A 27449-nucleotide genomic window follows, 5' to 3' on the forward strand; every position below is an offset into this window, starting at 1 on the left:
GACAGGCACATACATAAATAATGTGGCGGGGTAAGATGATAATAAAAAAATCTGAATTTTTCGATATGAGCACAGTATTTTTAAAAAATACAATAGCGTGCATGCAAGTTTTTGCATGGCGTGTATATATTATGAATGGTTATGTGTTTGCGTGTATGTATATGTTTTCTTGGCTTGCAGCAAGTGGTGAAAATGTTAAGATACAAAATAAATGTAAAATTAAACTCGGACACATCCTCACTTTGTATTATGTACAATTGCCATGAAATAACAAAACCTTAAGAGCTAATTGTTGTTCACTACTTTGAAACAATTATTAATGACATATTATTTTATCATTGTCAGAAGTGATTCTAAATTTTAAATTTTATTTCTGTTCTGAAATGATTACTTGGTCCTAATGACCGCAATTCAAATAATCGCCATTTCTTCATCAGTCTCGATTGTTACCAAGTGCTTTATCAAACCAATAACATTGTGTCACTGAACAGTACATTGGAACAGATTACCAATCAAAAATAAGAAAATTATGGCTATCTTTCCGCACAAATGGATGTTCTGAATGGCATACACTTTTCATATTATATATAAGAAATATGACAAAACAAATCCAAATTTACTAATAGACTTCCATCAATTGTTCAAGCTTATCAGCAAAATCCAAACATACGAGAACTTAAAGCAGTTATGTTTGCTAGAAAAAACGCAGCTAAAAATAACAGAAAAATACATCATATCTGGATAACCACAGATAACATTACTGACGGATATCAGTTTATTCTCACTCACCATGGTTCGCTCATTATAGCTGCTTGTTATATTTCGCCATTGTGTCAAAAGGTTCTTATATGTTACACTCAATTTCCGTTATTTTTTATATACCTGAAGCAAAAAGGAGGAGTAAAGAAAGTTGAAGTTAAATTGCAAATGAACAGTCCTAGGTAAGAGGTTATTAGGGTAGATTTTACAAAAGTATTGTCAAACCCGCTGCTTAGCAATAACGGAACACATAGAAACTTATAAAAAAAAAAATACCGTTTATGTGTTTAGTATGTATGTTCCTATTATATTCTAATTAATTTTTAGTCTCTTGTATGACAAGAACTAGTAAACATCAGGTATTGGGTGATTGCTTGGTGTTTGCTTAACATCCAGTGGCAAATATTTCATATTCAGCACATCGTATATGGTGCAATATTTTTCGCCATTACTATCGATTTCTGTTTATTCTGCATAATCATTTTTTGAAATGTAAGCTTAGGATTGCTTTGATGGTTAAATTGCTCTGCACACGATGTAGGTAAAAAGAAAACTTATAGCCTAAAGCTAGCCTGACGCTATTTTTACATTTCATTTAGAGCTAATCATATGTAAGGTAGAAGTCATTGAAAAAACAACAAAATATTCTATCAAAATATTTTAACAAGTCCTAGACATAAGAACAAGCTCTAAATCGCCCAAAATTTAAAGAAGTTGTGGAACATTTAAAATTTGCCATAGTGCCCAATTCAATATATACCCCTCCCCTTTTTAAAATAAGAAATTAAACATATGACGTATAAGACAATACCCATATAGGTTTCTGAGTTGTGACAGCCTAATCATCAACAGGTGTATATAAAAAAAAGTAATCTTTGTTTCGAATTTTAGTACTTTTTTGTCTTCTTAAACTTAAATGTATTCCTCCGCATCTAAACCGACAGATTTTATAATAAGAAATGTCAGCAGCTTCTTTGGAAACACTCATGCGCGATACGTAGCACGATAAGAGAACTAATATAACCTCCAGGAGAGATAGTTTTGATCCTAGAACAATCGATTATACCTGGAAATACACACATAAATCCGGACGAGGGAAGTTCAATTTCCTATTAAAAGGATGGAAACTTGTGTTTGACATTCATAAATATTTGATATTTAACGATGTTTTGCATTAGAATCTGTAAACATCTTCTAAATCTATAAATCATGTTTTCTTGTAAGGTATATCATCAATACAAACATATGCATCGTCAAACCAAGTTTTTTTTAATTTTGTGAACTGAATGAAAAACTGAACGGAGAAAGGGATTTGCTAGATGAAAGGAAAATCATAACAGACCTTCGATTACAATGGGGATAAAACTGTGTCTCTTTTAATATCATACTAAATTGATTTCAATAGACCTATTTCTATATTCAATAAAACTAATCATCATGAAATTGTCAAATGTATAGAAATTGGAATGATATCCAATCAACTAAAATGAACTTCCTCTAAATATTACCGATAATTTCTTTATTTAAGTCCTAAATAGGGGAAATTGACTGCTACAATTGAAGAACGGGTTGAACTAATAATGGTATATAAAGGCAACAGTAGTATACCGCTGTTCAAACAGCTGTATATGTGCTTCAACGGGTTGATAAGGTATCGACAGAAAATGTTTTTTTTCTGAATCAGTATAAAAGAGGGACGAAAGATATAAGAGTCCGGGACAGTCAAACTCATAAATCTAAAACAAACTTACAACGCCATGGCTAAAATTGAAGAAGACAAAAAGACAAACAATATTACACATGACACAGCATAGAAAACTAAAGACAACTAAACAACACGAAACACACCATAAACTAGGGGTGATCTATAAAGTCGCCTAACTGATTTCAGTTTGCATAGAACCTTTTCCAGTCTGTTTTATATTTTACATAGACAATATTGATTGCCTAACACAATGCAATAGGTGTGCAAGTCAAACCCAATGGTCGGTACATACCAGATGAGAGAATGCAGAGTTTAATAGAATTGACAGAGATTGTTTGTGAAACACTTTACTTCAAAACAGTCAATTAAGGAATAACAGTACTGTAGTTGAAGAGTTGCCACCGTCAATTGTAGATTTGACGGTCGCAAATGCAGTTTTACTGGCGACGCGTAGCGGAGACAGTAAAACGGAGATTTGCGACCGTCAAATCAAAATTGACGGTGGCAACTCTTCAACTACAGTACTGTTATTCCGATTCTAATGCATTACAAAAAGAAAAAATACGATAAAACTTGATAAAATGTCTAAATTTGTCAAATAAAAAAAAATCCGCGAAACTTTATGAATGATTCTGGCACAAAGACGTCATGGCTAAACGTGACGTCATACAAACGAAAACTTACAAACTGGAGGTTCTTACGTTACCTGTACGCTTCAAATTTGGATAAAATTACATTAAAACGGCCTTTTCGAGGTAGGTGTTGTTTTATTTTCGATTATATAGTAGTAATCGGACATTTGTTAATTCATCAATTCAAAATGGTGGGTCTCTCCTTAGTTACGCCTGGTCAACTGTGGATTTGACGGCAACTTTTAGCCAATGAAAAATGTTGTTACATAAAGATTGCATTAGAATGAATAATATACCTTTTGAATACGTAGATATGGCATGAAAGGAATGTAAATATGGTTAGACTAAACTTAATGCGATAGGGCCAATTTACCACTGTTTGATGTTATGAAAGAAAATCCTTTATTTCTGTATTCTTTATTTTTTTCGCTCCATATTCTTTATCCTTGAAAATAATGGCTATTCTGTATTTCTTTGTATTAACTGCATGTATTCTGGACATTTTTCTATTCTGCAATCAGTACATTTTTACTCATTTCTTTAATTTTTGCAGTTATTTTTTATATTATAGCACCTCATTATTAACGATTCTTTTATTTGTATTGTCATTTTTCTCCTTTCTCACAATGTGCATTACTAGTACAAAGCATCACTATACAAATGAATCATAAAATGTCATGAAAACGGAGTTATTTTGTTGATGGCATGTTGAAACGTTAAATATAAGTATTTGGATTTAAAACACACAGTGATTATAAGAATAACCAAATGTCTAACAAGTACTTGTCTGAACAATACCAGTATTGCTAGTGTTTCAATATAACATGTCGATAAACAATTCTTTACTCAGCCTCGTTTTAGATAATGTGGCGTAAAGTCATTGTATGCATGAAAATATAGTAGGATCGGTCTAAACATGTGACTAAAGTCAATTTTAATTTTAATTTTCGAAGCTATATATATATATATATATATATATATTTCCACATTTAGAAATTCTTTCAATTAAAAATTAATATTTTGAATTTATAATGACCCCTTGTTATAATCCCATTCATTGTGTTAAGTCTGTTAGAGAAAAATATAAACGTTTTTTGCGATCAATACATGTTGTTTGTTGTTTGAATATCATAATATTGATCCTCATGCTTAGTTTTGACACATTGCATATACACATATAAAATTATTCCATATATGGTATCAAGTTTACTTAACATTGCTGCTTTCTTAATAGGTTTTCACACGAGTTACATTTGACAGGTTATCTAGTCGTGTATTGGTATAAATTGAATGATTTCTTTAAAAAAAAAACTTGTGCAAAAATAAGATGATTATAATAGTATGCAATTATAGTTGTCTAAAAAAGACAGCGAGATAATAAGAGAGCAATCAAAAATCATAGTCCAACCAAAATAGACGACAACATGGCCAAAAAGGTTAAATATATACATACAGCAAACACTACACGGAACCTTAACAACTCAAACCCCATCAAAACCCTACATTTAATTCAGGTGCTTCTTAAGGTAGCACTCCCTGTTCTACTAGGGAGAACTTCCGGCCCCACAAGTGACACCTGTCGTTTACTCCTGTTAAAATACGCTGATGAGTCGTTTGTGGTGAGGTTTTAACTCTTATCTATAAATCAAAAACATAAAACATTCATTATTCGTAGGTCTTTTCATTTTCTAACCCCAAATATTTGAAGAACAAGTGTTTTCAGGATTAAAAGTGGCCATGATGTTGGCAGAAGAAACACCACATAAATTAAAAATTGGTAAGTTAATAATAATAATGACCAATTGTAATTATTCAATATTATGCTTTTAGGGTATGTTCTGTTATAAACTATTTTTATATCACTTTTATTAATCATATAAGTAAGAAGACGTGGTGTAACATGAGGAATGTTTTCGTACTGAAGTTGAATTGCAACTCGATCGAACAAAGTTGACCCTGGACAGTTCGATTGTTCATACGCCCTCAAATGTATACATTCCTTTACTTCTGTCCTATATGTTCTTGCTCCGAGTTTTCATGATGAATGTTATCCAAGAATGCTTGTTTTGGGGTGTAAAACCTCAAACACAAACTTAAACATGTTTAGTTTCTAGGGCGCAAGAGAGCAAATTTCGTTATTCGATAAGATCATAGTTTTACAGAGTTCCTATGGTTTTACTTGCTACCAATTAAATAGACTTGAAAGACTGGGTTAGAGCTCAGGGTTAGAGCTTAAATAAGATACTGTACCTACACATATATAATAGCGATGACACATTTTTAACATTTCACACATTACAAAGCAGACTTATACCTTTATATGTCACTATAGTCTTAAAAACATATGAATATAAACATTTTTTATGTCAGGCTCGTAGATGGAACGAGTTTACCTAGAATTTGACCTGATTATCAAAAGCACGACGACATCCACAAAAACACCTACTGATATTAAGTAAAGTCTGTTGAATAATGCTCATACTTGAACTATATACATTTTATTTCATTTGACGCGTCACGCATATTTATCTGACGTCGCAATGTAAGCCGCGTCATAAGTAGTAGTAATAAATGTAATAACTTGTGTACAATTTCAATAGTTACGTGTAACATAATGACGGAGAAATGTAATTGTATTAATTTCCTAACTTAAACTCTGATATATATCTAAAACAACATGTTGCACATAAATATATATTGTTTATATACATTTTGTACATGTATAATTTTGTATTAAAAGTCGTAACACAATGTCACACGTGATGTTTAACGGTTTTAAATCAGAAAAAGGATAAAAATGTGTCATTCATCGAAAACAGCTTTTATTTACTGATGCATTTTTTTTTATTAATATATAACATCTTATAAGGATTTAAAAGCTGTTTAAATGTGCAATTTAATAGATTTAGATTCATGATAAAATGCGATATCTATTACATTGAAAACATAAATCCATAACTTTGTACAAATCCATTACCTCGTTTTTCAATATCACATTATCTATTCTTATAAAAAAAAAATCATGAAAGGAGACATAATGTCAACTATGGTTAACCAAACAGTCAAATACTGTTCTATAATACGGAAATCCATGACTCTTAATTGAACAATAGAACCAATCTACTTTTATGTCTCCGATTATTAATTAAATGCATAAAAGAGTAATAAAATTCTATATTTAGTAGACAAGGCATTATCTGAAGTATAAAATTCACTCGTGTCAATATAAGCCACTTTAAAGTAAGCAAGAGACAAAATTTGCGCTTACGGTCAGTGTATTAGTTTTTCACGCAAACATAGAATAGAACATTTACTACAAATAAACAGTATTTTCTATTCGGAATTCTGTGTTACGTCAAAGTGAACACAACGTCACTTGAAACTATTAGTTTTTTTTGTATTCTCATTGTTATACTGCAACATGTGTTTCATATGCAACAGGTTATGTGGTTAATGTTTTCATGTACTTTCAGTAAAACGTGGCATTTTGTATTATGTCAATACAACATATCTTATAATGAAGTGGTCTAGCTCTTTGAAACAAATTATATCATAGGAAAGAAAGATTTATAGATCTTTAACCATGATCATCTTCGACAAAACATATCGATCGCATTGCAACAGTTTGAATTTCTATCCGCAGAAATCCTTAAAAATATGTACAAATTATACATATACACCCATTTGATCCTTACAAATAATACTTTAAAACACCTTTGCGTTTGTGTAACATTGTTTTTGCGCCTGTCCCAAGTCATGAGCCTCTGGCCTTTGTTAGTCTTGTATTATTTTAATTTTAGTTTCTTGTGTACAATTTGGAAATTAGTATGGCGTTCATTATCACTGAACTAGTATATATTTGTTTAGGGGTCAGCTGAAGGACGCCTCCGGGTGCGGGAATTTTCTCGCTACATTGAAGACCTGTTGGTGACCTTCTGCTGTTGTTTTTTTTATTTGGTCGGGTTGTTGTCTCCTTGACACATTCCCCATTTCCATTCTCAATTTTATTGAGTATACTAATCTGGTATCTAGTCAGATCCGTCGTTTTGATGTTGTAATGTTGACACCTTAGCTCCCCAAGGACAAACAGACAAGCACACGACAAGTAACGGTATAACTAAATATCTTAATGTGTAGCTTACGAGTATTCGGTGAACTTTTCGGGGCCATACGTTCGCCTAAATTTAGGAAATTTCTGCTCTCATATCATAGATTATTTGTTACTATAGTTCTTTGCATTATTAATGCATACTTAGTATAATATAGTCAGACACTAATTACTATGTACGGCTATAAAAACTGAGTCGATAATTCAATAATATAACATGTGCAAAACTCCTGTTAACATTAAAAACATTGCTATAGGACGTGTTTAATCTATGTGATAACCATGATCCTACAACATCAAACGAATTAACACTGGTTGATCAAGTTATTTTTAGAACGTTAAGGGGCATGTTTCACTAACTGAACTTTCTAACATCAGTCATTATTTCGACTGAGAGAGGTACCAATAATTGTTTAATTATAAACATGTATAAAGAACATATGGACAACCACAAATGAATGGAGGGATATATCATGGATAAACAGCTTGTTTTCAATACACATATATAAATGTTAACCGTTAGAATTTAATTGTTAAAAGTACAAATTGTAAAATAAGTTATACTGTACATTCAATAATACCATAAACAATACTAAAACATACTAAAACTGGAATCAATAAACATATTGGAATCCAAAAGACCAAATAAAACCACCAAAACTCGATTCCTCCAAAGAAATAGGCGTATATATACAATATTAGGTCAATGTCAGAAAAATATCAACTTTTATGTATGAGGCTAAGAAACTGGGAAAGAGCGAGAATCTACCGAGCCCTTCCCCAGTTTTGCGCCGAATAAATAAAATTTAATATTTTTCTGACATTGACCTAATATTGTTTTGATACTGCAACTTGAAAAAAATAAATTCATAGCTTTTTAAATTGAAAGACGCATTTCAAACTTATTTTTATCGCTAAATGAACCCCTTTTAATAAGTGGGAACCCACTGACTGACCTAAGAAGAGCCCGCTCCACTCACGCTTTAGTAATTCCCTATATAAGCAACCATTTTTTTTTCAAAAAAAAGGGGGTCCGGGCCCCTGTCCCCCTAAATCCGCTTCTGCAATGTGCTAGTGTCTTAACAAGAACGTGCTTTCCCCAAATTTTATTGTCATCTCTTTAATAGATAAATATGAATGTAAATGATATCAAATATATGTCTCTATTACTTTTCATATGTAACATCTGGTAAGACATATGTAATAACGATTTTGTGATATTAAACGGTTCAAACAGGTTGGTTAGTCTGACCAAGGAGGTTTGACCATGACATAAACGTAAAAATTTAAAGCGGTAATGCATTACACCCCTTCAACATCATGTTGAATAATTAAGAATGCAAAATAAGTCAAAACACTGTGTCACTTTTATGATAAATTAAATTGATCACCTTTCATTTAAACCTTACCAAATTTGACGTTATAATGAAGTTCGTTCTTTTGGTTTCACGATATGGCGCCATATTTGTGCACAATACAAAATATGTCTGCTAATGACATTGAGTCGTCTGATTTTGTTTTCATATTTGTATTAGAATCAGAATAGTTGATATCGTCTTTTTGTATCGATTTAAAATAGAGAAGTCTAAGTTTTACGAAAGCAATTTAAGGCTTTCCCAGGATTATGTCTAACGGACCACGGACCACGGACATATACATTTTAATTAATTTTCTTTGAATACAGATTACAATTTATTTCATATTACAAAACTTATTTTTCGCTGTCATTTTCGTGTATCTCTTATCACTGATATGAAGCTTGGTATTGCCATTAAACAGAACTTATACAGACAGAATATAATCTGTATTTTTTCTTCAGTAACAAATGTAATGCATATTCTATTAATATAATTGAATAATACAGATGGCAAACTTGCTGTCTTAAAATATTTAGTATGAACTGAAACTTCATCTTCACATTTCCATTCAAAACTAGACTATTTATTTTGGTCATTGATTTGTTAATGGATACTTTTTTACAATATCTTCCTGGTTGTTTCGTCTACTTTTCGTGAAACTTTCTTATTCAATAAAATGCTCTCATTTCATTTCCAAGACGATGACAAAGGCAATTTAATAAGACTGGAGTAGAAAATTTTGTCTCATAAATTTTTTGTCAATATATCAACCAGAGAGGAAGACTAAAAAATGAAACTAGTAAAACCGTTTAGATATTACTTTTACATCTATAATACATGCGATCATCTGATATCATCATAGAAATATATAGACATGATCATAGAAAAATACAGCCATTACTGTCGTAAAGCAATAAACCATAAACATTATAATTGATTTCATACAGTATAAACTAGTTATAAATCAAATTAACCAATCAATAATTAGATCACAGTTTTTTTGCTATCACGTGATCTAAAGCAACGGAATGTCCATCCACAAGTCTTGATATCAGTCATAAAACTGGTCTGAAATAATAATGAACATTAACAACTGTGATTAATGGACTACAATCGATTACAACCACTTGAGTTATGACGTCAAAGGTATGATTACACGTGCGTCTCGCACTTAGTATACACACTGGCTTGTTTTACTTAGATAATTGAACCTGTAAGAACCAATAATCGGGGCTAGCGATGGAATTCTTTGTCATACTAAATAGAGTAATCATTTATATTTAGTGGCAATGAATTTTCAGGTGCACATGAAAATACCAAAACAACTGAACCTGTTGGTCCGTAATGAACACGTGGTTGGTATAAAAACACTTAGTAAGTTTCATTTCGTATGATGACTTGATTTAATATCATATACACACCAATTGCGACAATTTTAGAAAAATGAAAAATATTTTGGCGCAAATTGGAGATTTTATTTTGCGTTAATACAAAGCACTGTCAATATCTGGGGTGTTTACAATTTAAACAATTATGACTGCAAGATGTATTTCTATTCTAACTGTATTCTACTAAAAGCTTTGAATAATGACTGACTATGGAAGTAAATGAAGCGTATCGAAAGTTTCTAAATTTTGAAGAAGTGAATGAAAATGCTGCTATTTTCCACATCATTACCATGTAACAGTGTATTGTATGAACATTTGTTTGAATTTGTTCAACAAATTGTTTTCCCGTGGCGCAATGATGAAAATAATTCGGTGAGGGAGAATGATGTGTATTTATCTGTAGCCAAACCAAATGATCGATGTACTGAATTAACCATCAAGAGCATCAAACGCATATAGTTCATAAATGTAAACACGGACTAATAGGCCATTACGAAAACGTGCAAATTGATTTGGAGAATAGGGCGTCAATATATACATAGACGATATAAATATTGAATTCTTTCCAATACAGCTTATTGTTCTTTTAATTTGCTGTTAATGTAATTAGTACAGTCGGATCTTGTTCCATATTAACCTGGTTATGTTTTGCTTTTAGATAGAAGTACATCTAAAAATAACATCTGTTTTCACATGATTCATTTTTTTTCTCTAAATTTGAAAGCATGTATAAGGTGAAATATATCCAATGCAAACTTCAACACAAAGATCATCTTTTCAGTAAAATTAACCATCACAGTGAAATTGAATAAGTGATACAAAACACTGGCTTTATGACCTCTCTTCCTTTTACTTTATTATACAGTTTGGTGACTGAGCTCTTACACTTAACTCCCTGTCTTGATTGTTGTGGGTGCTTTGATGAACATTTGGGTAACAACAGGGTTACCGGTATGATGATATTTATATTGCAATCGTTATATTTGAGAAGTAAAAATTATTAACTGTATTTATAAACCTATGTGATCATAAACAGTCACTGACCGTATAATGCTTCGCCTACCACTTTCAAATTCGAAAGAAATATGCAGACTTTCGCCTACCATATTTGCCTGCATTAATTTATTTTAAAATAAATTGTTTTTCCAATTTCTTAGTATGGTTGCATATGAGACAACTCTCCACTAGAGACCAAATGACATATAAATTAACAACTATAGATCAACGTACGACATTCAACAATATGCAAAGCCCATACCGCATAGTCAGTTAAGTTCGTTTTTATTGTTAATATTCTATATGTTTGAATTGGTCGTACTCGTTCACCGGACTCCTTCAACATTCCCCATATTGAAACATTAGCGTTTTAATCTAACAAAGGCCTTTGATAAGGTGACACAATAAAATAAGTTTTAAAAACAAAATGATTACCAAAATTGGAATAAAATGGTTCCAGATTGTCGTTTAAGAACACCACTTGTGTAGTATGTGTAGTGACAAAGCTATTGTCAAGTGTTTTGTCATGCATTTATATAAACATGTTCTACATGTGGCGACAACACGATTGTTTATAGAATTGCAATGTTGTTAATGAGAGGCGAAAGATACCAAACGGATACTCAAACTCATTAATCTTTCACAAACTGACATTGCCATGGCAAAACAAAAAAAAACAATAAAAAAAAACAGTACTACACAACACAAAACATACAAAACTGAAATACTAGGAAACACGAATCTCACAAAAATCCGTGGTAATTTCAGGAGCCCCCGTAGCGAAAGTAGATCCTGCTCCAGGATCAGGTATTTCAATTTTCTGCAGTACTGATATATATCAGTTATTCACAAAATATGACTGAATTCCGTCTAAGCTAATTGGGAAGGTCCTTATCTAGAAACGAGGACTTGTATGAAATAAGGAAAAAACGTGATATGATTGGCAACAACTATCCATATCCGTACATATATTAAATTCATAGGGCTTCTTCGGCTTCCTGTTTGAAATGTGAAACCGTACATCCAATAGAGAAACCCAGATGCTTAATTAAAGTACAGCAATGAAAATAAAGTATATATGACAGACATTAGCCAATGGCAACCATTAAAACTTTAATAGTCGTACTCCTGGAGAGGTTGTTTCGATATGATAGACAGCAGCCAATGACAAACATTTAAACTTTAATAGCTGTACTCCTAGAGAAGTGATATACATCTGTTACGCAATGGTATTACCGATTTAAATCTTTGAGACAAAACAGATAGATTTCTACACCGTAAACCATGACGTACATTTATTTGGAACCACTAGGTTTGGAGCGCTAAATCAAGGTTTCATTTACAAATCTATTCATGGAAAATCTCTTATCAGATGATCTCAAAGGAAATTAAACAACTATCCTGGAACAAGTTTGTCTCTCTAAACTTTCATACACGACTCAATTACCGACAATACAATCTGTATAACATTTATTGATTGCATTTGTCTGGCGATCAATGCTCAATATGATCAAATTGAACAATTATAGAAATATATCTTATTATCAATGCAACATAGTAGTGGATGATTTACATGTGCAGCAACTGTTTCTTAATCAAGTCGGGAATGACGACTATTCTGACTTATTTTTTAAAATGTTGAAAAATCGATCAAAAAGAAAAGGAAGACTTGAAATTATCGTTTTAACCTTTCTACAACCAGACATTGAATGTTTCTCATAATCCTGATATCCTGTTTATTTGTATCATTTCAATGTATTGTATTTGAGTAAATTTCCTATTAAAACTCGTATAAAATATCAATTATTGACCCCTTATTATGAATGAAAGTAAAGGAATTATACAAAATTTACAACTGTTTATTTTATTGTACATTTTACTAAAGAAAGTTTGGTTAGAGTGATCGATACATCACAATGATCAATAAAAACAGGTTTTAACAAATCATTGTTTATATTTGTATTGACTTGAAATTGAAAGTACGCCTTCGTCACACCGTCATGAGAAAAAGACAGCAATGTTATGGCATATCTTAAAAGGAAAAAGAAAGCATTTCAGTTGCAACCAGATTCTTATATTATGACGCATTGGCCGTGAATACCCAATATATTTGACAAAATAACTTCATCATAAAAAGTCGTTTAAGAATCAAAATCATTACTGAAGGGGAAAAGTTCCGTTTAGCAATCTTTTATGGCCATGTATCTGTCACAGGTCACGGCATCTGACATTGAAAAAAAACAATTAATAAATCTTACACACGCAATTGGTCGATATATATATATTTTTTTATTTTGAACTCGCCAAGTCAGAAGTCTTACATTTTTTTTTTAAATCATGATGACTAGGATAGCTCATCCAAATCATAACTATCTCAAATAAAGTATAATTGTCTTGAAATATAATAGTATACTCAAATTGGGTAAATTAAAATCAAACTAACTTTCCGTTTGAATATTAAACAGAGAGTCCCGTATGTTGAAAAAGTGAAGAACGATTCAGTAGTAATTCGAAACAAAATGACGTTTACAAAAATTAGTTTCTGTGACATGTCTGCATGTGTACGTTGACGTCAATCATGTTGACACTGTTTCTGGTCATCAACATTGTATGTTTGCTGCGGAAACACAATTTCGCGTTATGTTTTTCTAATGATAACTTTTCACATATATAATGCCATGTTTGGAATTCTTTAATATATAATGCCATGTTTAAAGTGTAAATAGTTCACATTTTTCTAGACACAGGTCGTTTTGGGAAATTGTTTAACTGTATAAACTTTTATTGAGACTGTATGTCAGTTGACCACTATAAATTCGGATTCTGTGTCCTCCAGTTACTGTCTAGCTCATTGATATATCCCCGACAAATCATTTTAATGTCAAATTTGATTATATTTCATAAGATAAAAGCTACAGAACATATAAATGCAGCCATGAATCTTCAAAAATTGTAGACCATCAGATATTATGCCATGATATATCATTTCAATGTATGTAAATAATATACATCGTCGCTTATGCATCCATCTGTACAGATCTGAGACAAGGTTAATACCGGGTCTTAGACAGACCTGAGGCAATCGACGGAACTAGGAGATTTAAACTGTCAAGCTTTAATTTTCTCCCGTATAAGTTTTATCCTAAAGCTATTGACAATGGTGATTCAGGACTTATACACCGTTTGTTCACAATGGAATCAGGATATCAGGGGATATTATTAATATAGTAGGCATGCTATGTTATTCTCAGATGTCTTTATCACCATTTGAATAGCTGACTTCAGGATACAAATTATTACAAGGTCATATAAACTCTTGTTCCTAGTTAAAGAAGAAGGTTGATGAGTTCAGTTTTTTTTCATTATTCTAGACACTTTTAATTAAATATTCATGTATATACAGTATACATATGCTATACTGTTGTCGTTGTGATCAATTTAAATATATTTGTTATTCATTCTGTTTGGTCCAAGATCTGATACGGGAAATTGTAATAATATAAAGCAATCAATTATGTGCAATTCAATATTGATATACAGTACAAGTTATATTAAAAAAAAAATGTGACATCCTAGTTCCAAGTTGCCTTGACATATGCAAGAAGTCTTTTCTTTATTCAAACCTGCATCTTGGTTTTATATTCAACGCTTTTTTCGTGGCTGATTCTACTTTTTTGAAAGTAAAATTAACATTTGATAATAGTTTCGCCATATCATCTCAGTAACCTCAAAAATAGCAAAAGGTTTCCACTTCACAGTGAACAATATCATCAAGTACTCGGAATAAAACGATACACGTGATCCGTGGGATATTGATTTTTATAAAACGGCAATACAGCATCAAAAGCTGCTAGTTGAAGCGTGTTTATGTCTCAAGTGCGACTTGATGTCGACAGACAAACCAAAATTAACATTTGCGTTTTTTTCGCTTTTAAAAATGACTTTATTGAGCCAAAATTCATAATAACGTGTACACTTAATAACTTGTAAAAAATAATAATAAACGACTCAGTGGTTCTTTCAAGTAAAAAGAATGTGCAGGATTCAAAGTTATATTACCACACCAACCTGTTCTCGTCCTGAATATGATTGAAAGATTAACTGCTTCATAGTAAACGTTCATTCATCCAGCTATCAAATTGTCTACTGGTTTGTTTTTTTTTATAAATAAATCATAAGTGATCATTTTCTCCCTGAACAAATCACGTCAGTTCGATTCTTATAACTTTTAAAAGAACATGTGGTATGATCGACAATGAGACAACTCTCTACAAGAGACCAAAATGAAATAGAAATTAACAACTATATGTCACCGTACGGCCTTCAACAGTGAGCAAAGCTCGTACCGCATAGTCAGCTATTAAAGGCCCCGAAATAACAATGTAAAACAATTCAAACGAGAAAACTAATGACCTAATTCATGTACAAAAAGTGAACGAAAAACATTTTTTTTTATAGGAAGCAAGATATTTATGACATTTATTTAACACTATTATTTTCTTTTGGGACATCTTGGTTTTTAGTCCTCCCTCAAGTAAGATTTTTTTCTGTGTATATTTGGGGTATAATGCTAAAGATTAAAACTGAACAATCTTCTGCTGCTTTCAGGTAAGGGTCAAATTTATGCTAGATTGACTATCATAAGATTCTTCAAATATAAATAAAGCATTTACGCCTCATTCCCCCCGACTTCGTTTGTAGTCATGTAATGTTTGCCGCTGACACTCAGGCCCCTGCCAATCAATCGATCATAAAGGCTGCTGAGAATGTAGGGAACAACATAAACTTTCAATTTTTGGATCACAAAATCTCTTTGGATAAAGGATATTTGTATGAGGGAAAAAGAAGCATTAAGGGTATACGCTAATGAGTTAGCAACCCAATCACAGGGACCTCACAAAACAACTATAACTCCGTATAGAACGTTCTATTGACGGGTGTCAACACAATATGTCAGCTGCTTTTAACAGTCTACAGCCTATACCATTATATTTCTTTTAGGTGTAATACCACCATTGATTTTCCCCTATTAGTCTTTGTTAAATTTGCACTTTTCAAAAAATTGTGCAGAATTTATCTTTGTTTCAAATAAAGAAATACTTGGCATGCGTAAAGTTTTATCCTGTCCAGTTCTATAGAAAAAGTTTCACATAACATTTCATTGCATATAAGAAAATAACCATCATTGGAAGTTAACCAATCAAATTTCTCCCCTTATTCTATCTGTGTACAAGGTTTAGTCACCATGTAACCTCAAGATTACAAAAATTTTCTATAGAAATCACAAATAAAAACTAATGGTGTTTTGAAATACCCAAGACATATGTTTATGACACAGAAATAGTTTTACTGCAATAAAATGTAGGATTAATTACATACAACGGTCAAATTCAAGGGAATATTTTTTTAGACCTACTTTCGTATGCAACCGAATGTGACGTACCATGATTTGGTGGTATTACACCTTTATGAGACAGAGAAAGAATAATATTTATATCGACTCGTTTCTATTGATAAAATAATGTTATTAGAAAATTAGCATATACATTTTTTTGTATGTATGTATGTAATATTTATTTATTAATTTAATTGTCTTTTCATTCAACATGGTCAACATAAATATTAAATTATATACATACTATATAAATATTTAAACTAAAAGTCGATTTTAGAATCACCTAAACTGAAAATCAATGTTTACAACACACAATATAATGCCCTTTGGAAAATGTCGATACAAAGTCATTATAAACAAAACATAAAGTCTCGAAGATACATAAAACATATGCTCTATCTCAATACAACCTGTAGTAATCAATTACACATTGTGTATTAATAAAATGGCATGTTATAAATTATGAAGAATGTGTAACAAGTGAATATAAAAAGTTATATTTTGTTTTTGTTTGTTAAAACATAAATCATATTTCACTAATGTTGATGTAGATGAAAATAAGACTGTGAAATGAGGGGAACGGAATGACCGAAGATCAGTTGATTAGCTACTGAATATAAATAGGGGTTAATAAAACTGCAAAATTATGGGAACGGACGAACCGAAGATCAATTTATCAACTGCTAAAGAAGGGTACATGATTAGAATTCTCGCGACAATATTAAATGATCTAACTATAACATCCAGGCTTAATTAAGACACTAAAAAAGAAAAGAAGTTAATTCAGTTTAACTGCAACTAATTTTTATATGCCTTGTCCTTTAACATCTCAGTATCACTTCTAACAGATATGAAAATCACACAATCGTTTGTTCGAATCACTTCCTTTGAAAAATTGTCTTCTGGGAAATACGTAATTTCTGATATACGTACATGGTAAAAAGAATGCCATTTCTTTTCAATCTCATCCATTTCGAACTCCAATATACTGAAAAAACTAATTCGCAAGAAAGAGAATTGTGTCTCTAAGGGATTATAGATCATGGTGATATAAGAACCTCATTTATACCAGTCAATAAATGTTTAAAAACAAATATCGAATTGTCCATAGGCTCTCCGCATTGCTCAAAGGGAATGATAATTTGAAATAGTTGAAATAAAGTTTAAAGTGCTTCGCTTGATGTTATTAACTAAAACCAGGCTATTGGTTTTCTCTTTTTTATGGTTTACACAGCTTGCTATATGTTAAAGGTTAAGTCAGGCTGTTAGTTTTTTTCTTCTTTTTGGATTGCTTGTATCACCAGCCCAGTAGCCAGTACTTCGATACTGGCATGAACATACGGATTTTTTGTGTTATTAAAATTTACTGTTACAAAATATTAGAAATGATTATAAATTAAGGAATGTATCTCCCTCATGCAAAGCTCTGATTCCTTTCACTGATTTGGCTAAACTTGTTGGACCTTTTGGATTATAGCTCTTCATCTTTTATATAAGCTTTGGATTTCAAATATTTTGGCCACGAGCATCACTGAAGAGACATGTATTGTCGAAATGCGCATCTGGTGCAAGAAAATTGGTACCGTTAATTTTATTACTACCACTGGGCCGATGCCTCTGCTGGTGGACTATTAGTCCCCGAGGGTATCACCAGCCCAGTACGACTTAGCCAGTACTTCGGTACTGGCATGAAATACGGATTTTTTGTGTTATTAAAATTTACTGCTGCAAAATATTAGAAATGATTATAAATTAAGGAATGTATCTCCCTCATGCAAAGCTCTGATTCCTTTCACTGATTTGGCTAAACTTTTTGGACCTTTTGGATTATAGCTCTTCATCTTTTATATAAGCTTTGGATTTCAAATATTTTGGCCACGAGCATCACTGAAAAGACATGTATTGTCGAAATGCGCATCTAGTGCAAGAAAATTGGTACCGTTAATTTTTATTTCTACCACTGGGTCGATGCCTCTGCTGGTGGACTATTAGAGCCGAGGGTATCACCAGCCCAGTAGTACTGTACTGGCATGCAAATACGGATTTTTTGTGTTTTTAAAATTTACTGTTACAAAATATTAGAAATGATTATAAATTAAGGAATGTATCTCCCTCATGCAAAGCTCTGATTCCTTTCACTGATTTAGCTAAACTTTTTGGACATTTTGGATTATAGCTCTTCATCTTTTATATAAGCTTTGGATTTCAAATATTTTGGCCACGAGCATCACTGAAGAGACATGTATTGTCGAAATGCGCATCTGGTGCAAGAAAATTGGTACCGTTAATTTTATTGTTAAAGATTTTACTCAATATTTGAAATCCGTTCAGTAACTCATAGTTGTTTACATTTTTGTACTTTGATATCTGGTGTATAGCTGTCTCATTTGCAATCATCTTTGGCTTATTTTACTAGTAAAGGTAAAACATCATGACCTATTCTTACTTTTATAAATTCTATGCTTAAAAGGAATTTAATACCCATTCAGTTGATTTCTTTTAAAGAAAAAAAAGCTAATTGAAAAGTGTTGTCTCTTTTTTTTTAATTACAAGCATAAATCTGTATTTTTATCTAACGTATTATGTATGAAAACAAGTTGTAAATCAATTTTGTGTTTCCGTTGATGCAAGCTTACATTGATATTCGATATGTCACATATAAACCCATAAGGTGTTTTACCTAATATCATACGGTAAAAAGGTACTAAAAAATATCGGAGTCTTTGTAAAAACTTTGTAATCATCTTGTCTTATTTATTTTCACCGACTTATAAAGTTCAATCTGATTATAGTAATTTGTGTTGTTTTATTAATATCATCATGTTTTTGTTTTAAATTGTTACTTTCATTTAATGGTGGTTTGAATATTCAGTACATATAGTTCGACATATGTGTGTGTATGTGTGTATTACAGACAACATACAATGCAAGCACATGTAATAACATTTACAACTATTGGATTAAATCAACCTATAAAGCTTTTGCTTTTCTGACTAGACCAGAACTGTCCACAACTAGCTTTTAATTAGATTAGTTAATATTCCTATGTGTAGTAATACCTGTGGTCATCTAAATATGACATGAGCACAAACAAACAAATAAAACGTAGTTATGATCAGCATGTCTAGAACAATTTTCACTGTGTGAATCCCGTTTTATATAAGTAATTTCAAGAACTATCATTTTGTTTAAAGAGCACCTCTCTGTAGGTACCATCATGACCACCATAGGCACTATTAAATTTGCTGAAATTTAGGCCATATCTTTCGGTATATATCACTGGGAATGCACGATCAGTCGTTCCATATCCCTTTTTCTAATATGCATCTAAATGTAATTGATATTTGATTAAACGTTTTGTTTTATGTCAACGGTACAAGTGGCACTGTAGAAAATGCAAATGTTTTGACAGATATTTTCTTACGTTTATTTCGCATGATAAATGATGTTCAAGTCTTAAATGAATAAGAATAAATCGATAAGATATGTGAATGACAGCAGATGTCGCCACACAACTATTATTTGACAAAATACTCCACATACCATGTACAAGGATTTACTCATCATGATAATTGCCCTCGAATAAAAACGGATGCCATCATATTTCTAGTAAAATGTTTATACAATAAATATGTTTTATACCATTATGTTCGTGTACTGTATCACAATACCGTCGTTATATTCCACGAACAGTACAATAACCAAATATACAACTAAGATTCTTACTCCCTCGGGAAGGTTTAATGTTCCTGGTTGTCAGATTTTTTTTCTATTAAGGATTTTCATACCCCTTCATGTTTAATAGTCTGGCTTTCAAAACATTAGGTCTCATCATGCCTGATAGGTCTCATCATGCCTGATATGTCTCATCATGCCTGAAATGTCTCATCATGCCTGATGAAAACCATTCGAGGAAAAAAGTTCAGGTGCAATGGTATTGGGTATGACAAACTTTATGTTCGTTCATTAAGGTAACCAATTATCGTATGTACCTATTGTACCGATAGAAGATTATATACAAAAGTTTAATGATTTTGATAAAAAGTTACATTAAGCATCGTTTTGCAACACAGGCACCTGTCTCATATTTTTTTCTTTTATATATAAAAAAAAAATTCTGAGACAAGTGTCTGTGCTTTTCAAAATGAAATAAAATGCAGTAACTGCCAAATCCACAGCTCAAAGATAGTCAGATATCGTCCTTCAGACCATATTGTACTTTCTTTAACCTATCAAATGCCAAAACCACACCTCAAAAATACCTAGATATAAAATTGAGAATGGAAATGGGGAATGTGTCAAAGAGACAACAACCCGACCAAATAAAAAAACAACAGCAGAAGGTCACCAATAGGTCTTCAATGTAGCGAGAAATTCCCGCACCCGGGTATATACCATACTCCAGACCATATTGTACCTTCTTTAACCTATTAAATGCCAAATCCACACCTCAGAAATACCCAGATATACCATACTCCAGACCATATTGTACCTTCTTTAACCTATCAAATGCCAAATCCACACCTCAAAAATACCCAGATATACCATACTCCAGACCGTATTGTACCTTCTTTAACCTATCAAATGCCAAATCCACACCTCAAAAATACCCAGATATACCATACTCCAGACCGTATTGTACCTTCTTTAACCTATCAAATGCCAAATCCACACCTCAAAAATACCCAGATATACCATACTCCAGACCGTATTGTACCTTCTTCAACAAATTCAATACCGTTCAATAAATGAAAAATCGCAAACAATTGTCTTCACCTCCTGAAGTTAGTCATGTTAAATGAAGCAGAAATGCTGTTATAAAATAGCCAGTAATTACTGAAATTATTCGATAGTGCGAATCACATGTAGTGTTTTCTTATAGATCAAAACGGTGGACAAGTAATGAAGCGAAAAATTAATTACCAGACTACAACAGAATCCCGTGGAGCTCAGTCGACCTGATGCTATTCTCAAATTCTAATGGAATAAAAATTTATCTCAGAAATTGCGCTATGAAATTTACACCAATTAATTATTATTCAATTGAAAATGTATCACTGGATTCAGCCATGATTGATGGCATTTGGAACGAAATCAACATGTTGTAAATTAAAAGATGCATCGATAAGCACAGAGAGATTTCGATTGTAACTGAAAAAAAAGAGTAGAAAAGGGCATGCCTTCATAGGAAAGAGTGGAGTTTGGGGGGATGGTGGGCAGCGCTGTTGAATTTTAGTTTTAAAAAGAACATATTTGTATGCCAGAAAAACATAATGGGGTAAATCCGTAAAACATAATGTTGATGTTTAATGATAAGCGACTGTAATTTGCCTTTCACCACACACATGTTTCTTAATCCCACCTTCTATCGGGGCCTTTTATAGCTGACTATATATATATATGCGGTATGGGCTCTGCTCATTGTTGAAAGCCGTTAGGTGAACTATAGTTGTTAATGTCTGTGTCATTTTTGGTCTCTTGTGGACAGTTGTCTCATTGGCAATCATACCACATCTTCTTTTTTATACATAAAATTAGCATGTCTCAAATGTGTTAATAGCGAATTAAGGCGCAATTTATGTATTTCCAATAACCAGCCTCCTATAGGAAACTTATCAAATGACCATCACTAATTACTTGTTCTATTGAGTTTATACTGAGAATATATAACACATTGTCAAAATGATATCCAATATCATCAAATATCTTAATCGAAATGACTGATTAAATAAACACTGATATAAAACTTTCGTAAGCAGTCTTATGTAGTCTCAGGAATCTGATGTTCAGTAGTTGTCGTTTGTTTATGTAATAGATACGTGTTTCTCGTTTCTCGTTTCTCTTTTTGTTTGTATAGATTAGACCGTTGATTTTCCCGTTTGAATGGTTTTACACTAGTAATTTTGGGGCCCTTTATAGCTTGTTGTTCGGTGTGAGCCAAGGCTCCGTGTTGAAGGCCGTACAGTACTTTAACCTATAATGGTTTACTTTTTAAATTTGTATTTGGATGGAGAGTTGTCTCATTGGCACTCACACCACATCTTCCTATATATATTATGTAGACGAAACGCGCGTCTGGCGTACAAAATTATAATCCTGGTACTTTGATAACTATTTCGTCATCCTTAACATGACATTATTTTTCCTCAAAAGAAAGCATATAACAATTCATATAGAAATTCAAATAGGCTAAACACATAATTAATATTTATTTGTTCCAATATAGGTTATGTATCTTAAAATTAACTTCAAGATGGCACATCCAATATTCTAACAGCCTAACCTTTAACTATGGATTACAATTTTCTTTAAAAATCAAAGAAGCATAGAAAATTTGTAAGACTATTCAAAGTCAATCAACAGTTGCAATTAAAATGTTGTGGTTGCTGTGTAGGAATCTATAAAATTCAATACTTCATCATTAGCCTGTATTGATCAGTTCAGAATAACAATAGGAGGTTGCCATACAACCATGCAACTTATTATCTAAATCAGCTGCAGTTGTACAATTACTGTTTCATCATAACTTTATAGTGCGTCATAATTAATCATATAAGCTATAGCAAGCTATCGATTTACTAAGAGGGAAATCAAAGCATTAAGAACAAGAACAATATGCAGCATATTAGAAAAACGTATCACAAGCTGCAATATCTGGTATTCTTTTGTTTGTTTATAAAAAATGCCTTTTTTTTTGAATGGTCTACCGTTTTTATCTTATTTTGCATCTTCTTATTTCTTCCGCTATAGAAATATTATTTCAGCCATTTAAACATCACGGCGGAAAAACATCAACCCACTTTAAAAATTCACATGAATAATTTAACACAACATGTGATAATATCAATTATATATCGAACTATAGATGGATCCGATCTCATTCCAAATTTAATATTTCAAATATACTAATTTTCAATCAATATATTAATTATCATTGGCATCACATATATGTGTGAATTGCATCATAATTTCCCTTGCATCATAATGTTTAATACATTATTCGATCTCAATGAATATTAAATGATATCAAAAGTGACTAGTCTCAATGTTTCTATAGAATACGATCTCTATTTTAGATAATTTTACATGTCATCAAATTAGTGGACAAGTGACCATACAAAATTGATGAGAATTAGAGTTTGATATTGATCACTGGTAAAAACAACAGATACACGTGTTTCGTATTGTTTATGATTATATAAAAACACACGCAAAGAGATCCCTGATCAAGACAGGAATAAATATATACACTAATCTTTCTCTGACGAAGCAAAATAATTACAAACAGCACATAGATGTAATTGTTGTGATATAGGTAATGATAGTCACTGGTATATAGCGTGAAATATGCTACACTAATTATCATTATTGAATTTACTTACCCAAGAGTAGTCATGGTAACTATTGTATACCAGAATGCAGACGGGATACTTGTGAACTTCGTGTTTGGAACATTCTTTTCTGCATAAAACATCACTGTGGCGAAAATAATAATGGCCATTGTCAAAGAAAATAGTAAGAATCCTAATTCACTGGCACAACTTTTTAATGTGTATCCCAATATACGTAATCCTTGTGAATGTCGAGAAAATTTGAAAATACGGAATACTCGGAAAACTCGAAGTGTGACGAATGCCCCGCTGACGTCATCGTTGTCCGTGATTCCTAGTCCAATATAATATGGAAGAATAGCTACTACATCAATGACGCTCATGACACTACGACAAAATAAACATCTATCGGGAGCTGCATAAAAACGTAGAAGATATTCGGCTGTGAAAATCATCACACAAGCGGTATCTAAGCAAAAGAAAGGAACTTCATAGCGCTCCCCACAGGCTGGGGTTTTGTCCGTCCCAGGTATTCTGCCACAGGGAATAGTTTCTATAACATTAGCTAGTACTGATACGGCTATGAAGAACCCAGTTACATAATAAAAAACTAAAGCTGCAGTACTAATATGAGGGTTTTCAAACGCTCTCCACAATTGCTCCCTGAGGTTTTTAGCTGGGTCTAGTTCGTTATCTTCTGACCCTTTATCATCCAATAATCTCTCTTGGTTTTCTCTTTTTCTGTCTCTGTAATCCTCATAACAACAGTCTCTTATAAGATCGGGCATAATACCGAAAAATGCTAGTTCTTCGTCGTACGATGAAATACATTCATGTTTTGGATAATGTAATTTACCAGTTCTATAGTAATTTAAAATATGCCTAAATAATTCTGGATCTCTATCAAAAAAGTAGTCCTTATTTTCATCATCAAAGAAAAATTCTTTTTCATTTGAACCTAATAATGTATCTGGATATTTTTCTAGAGTCGTTCTCCATGTTTCAAATTTTGTTCCGCTTACATTTATAGTTATTCTGTCATCTCCTCTTTTTAAGTTTGTAGATGAAGGTTGTCCCGACTGAATAATTGGTTGAGGAAGAGGATTTTGGGCCACGGGTACCCATCCTATGGCCGAGGCCCGTGCAAACGGCAACCAGGCGGCAACAGATGCCATATCAATTGCCGACTCCTCACTCACCGACTCCTCAAATTCCGGTAGACAGACAATTTTGGAAAGTGAGACCTATTGCTAGGATCCGAGATCCTATTAATCATCAGGTTCAATTAAAAAAACATTCGCGCTTTGACATTAAATTCGAAAAAAACATGTTCTAATTTGTCTTACCGTGATTGTTACATTCGCTATCGTATACTATACTGCATCCTATATTTATTATGTCGTCTGTATCAATATGTCAACATTTTCCTTTACTTTCCGTAATTTAAATTTGTTGAAATTATCTCATACTACAATTATTAACATCATCTAGATATTCCATATTTCTCCCGTTCAAAACTATCCCCTTTCATATAATAATCCATAGCTTCGTCATATTTTGGGGTAATATCGTCTGCTTGCACTCTCTTGCACACGCGTAATCTGTTACATCCACATGTTCTCATGCAACTTTCGTCAGAGGGAGGCAATCAACAGATTGGAAGAACAGCTTCCCTTGGTCGTCGCTGTTTCTCACTTAACAATCTATGCGGTAGTCTCTTCTTGAATGCAGAAATGTACGATTCGATATTGATTTTTTATTAATTTACAACAAGAGGCGGGACAAGGTAGATATAATTAGATTTCTCTCATTGAAAATTTATCAATAACATTTTAAAAATTGCTACAAACCCACAAGAGCTTTGGACGGTGATGTTAGTCATTTATTTTCGGCTTAACGAATATACATTATTGGTATAAACAGCTTTAGGTTGCTTTACTAAGTGTCAACCGACGGCTTAGAATGTTATTGTTTCGTAACTCATTCTATACACACTCATTGATTTTTCTATTATATACTATTCCCTAGTTATACACAGTTTGTTACAAGATCAATAATCAAAGCATAAAAGCTATTGGAAATAATTTAACGTGTATTCCGGATATGTTAACGATGATTGAACAAAACATAATTATTCAACGCTAACAGATGTTTGACTTCAAATTTAATTTTGGTCTTCTAATTGAAACTGTATTCTGTCAAGTCCAGCCCTGAAGATATTTATTCCAATGGTGGAAATATAAAATTCTAGCCTAATATAGACGTAAAAAAAGACTATCGCTCGAGATGTGAAGTCCAGTGCTATCAAAGATCTCTGGTGCTATAGAGGTAAAAAATCTAGTGATGGAGATGTAAAGTCTATTGATGTAAAGTCTGAAGATGTTAAGTCAACGTCAAGCGAGCGTCGGAGATGTAAAGTCAAGCGCTGGAAATGTTAAGTCAAGCGTTAAAGATATGCAGTCCAAGGACTCTTTTCACAAAAAAGTTCTGACGACTAAAACTGATCTTAAGGTGGTACCTAACAGTACAGGGAGATAACTCTGTAAAATCAGCTAAACGTTTTAATTACATTGTGTTGATAAGCGAATATTAAGCGTCTCAATGTTCAAAAATAGTGTTTGTCAAACTGCTATATAACCAGTGTAATTTTTCTGATAAAACGATTGGTTCAAATTTTTATAAAATTTTATATATTTTTGTCAAAGGGTAAATACTTTGTCAAAATTTTATAAAAATTAAACGAGCCAAATTAATTTTAGTGAAGGTGTTGGGTACCACCTAAAGTTATACTGAAATGTTCATGAGCTGCGTAAGATTACCTGTGCTGTAGATGTATACGATAAATTTTCAATTAAATTAAATTTCCACTTCAATCTATTAAACATTAATGTACTTTTGTATAAAGTAGTTAGTATATATTTAAATGTCTTTCGTCGTTGTTTAACGGATCTTATTATAAAGAGCACATAAATAGACCGATGGTTAAAGCTACACGTGTATGAAATACTTGCCACTGGCAAACACCAATACTTTGATGATGATGAATTAAATTATCATATTTTCCTTTTTTTTATTATTTAGAAACAAATTTCAACTTTGATTGATTATAATATTATATATACATGTAGTATCAGAAGTCCAGTCCATTAGTGATTACTGGACTTATGGTAGTATATAAAGTAATAAGTAAATTTTGATGTCATGCCATTCCCTTCCATACTTGTGCATTCTTTTTATTTTTACATAACACAGAAATGAGAAAAGTTTTAACATAAGATAATTTATTGTAGCCTAGACCTGTTGGTGACCTTCTGCTGTTGTTTTTTATTTGGTCGGGTTGTTGTCTCTTTGACACAATCCCCATATCCATTCTCAATTTTATTATTTATAAATTCATTACATTTTCTTTCCTCAGAATGATTAACAGCAATGGAGACAGGAGCAGACATGGGAATGTTCGATGTGAAAATTGAAGACCTATAAACAAAATGATGTATCTAGACAATATGGCACTCATCGGAAAAAAAACCAACATTTAATCATGAACCATTGAATCCTGAGTTTCGTACAAGTACCAAAACATTAAAGGTGGATGCTTATAATGAGCTCATATTAGAACTAAAGTGTCCTCTTGAATTACCACTGTACATGTAAAAAGACAATCATATCCGGGACTGAAATGAGGAAAAGAGCCAGGAAACTGACAGTCAACAAAGCATTCCAAAGAAAAGATGGCATAGGGGGAGAGCAATGAAACATGATACATGCAAAATTAAT

The 27449-nt window shown here is 32.2% G+C and overlaps 1 protein-coding gene across 4 annotated transcripts in view; it reads right to left on the reverse strand.

Moving 5' to 3' along the window:
• Positions 1-25407, reverse strand: part of LOC134718010 (potassium voltage-gated channel protein Shal-like) — a 79874-nt gene extending 54467 nt beyond the window's left edge. For all 4 annotated transcript variants that reach the window (XM_063580532.1, XM_063580520.1, XM_063580527.1 and 1 more), the window contains exon 1: positions 23724-25407. In XM_063580532.1, the coding sequence (XP_063436602.1) occupies positions 23724-24847 (1124 nt within the window). In that variant the 5' untranslated portion in view covers positions 24848-25407. The remainder of the gene's footprint in view (positions 1-23723) is intronic.
• Between the last annotated feature and the right edge of the window lie 2042 nt (positions 25408-27449).

The sequence above is a fragment of the Mytilus trossulus genome, chromosome 1 (assembly GCF_036588685.1).
Source record: "Mytilus trossulus isolate FHL-02 chromosome 1, PNRI_Mtr1.1.1.hap1, whole genome shotgun sequence".
NCBI lineage: Eukaryota > Metazoa > Mollusca > Bivalvia > Mytilida > Mytilidae > Mytilus > Mytilus trossulus.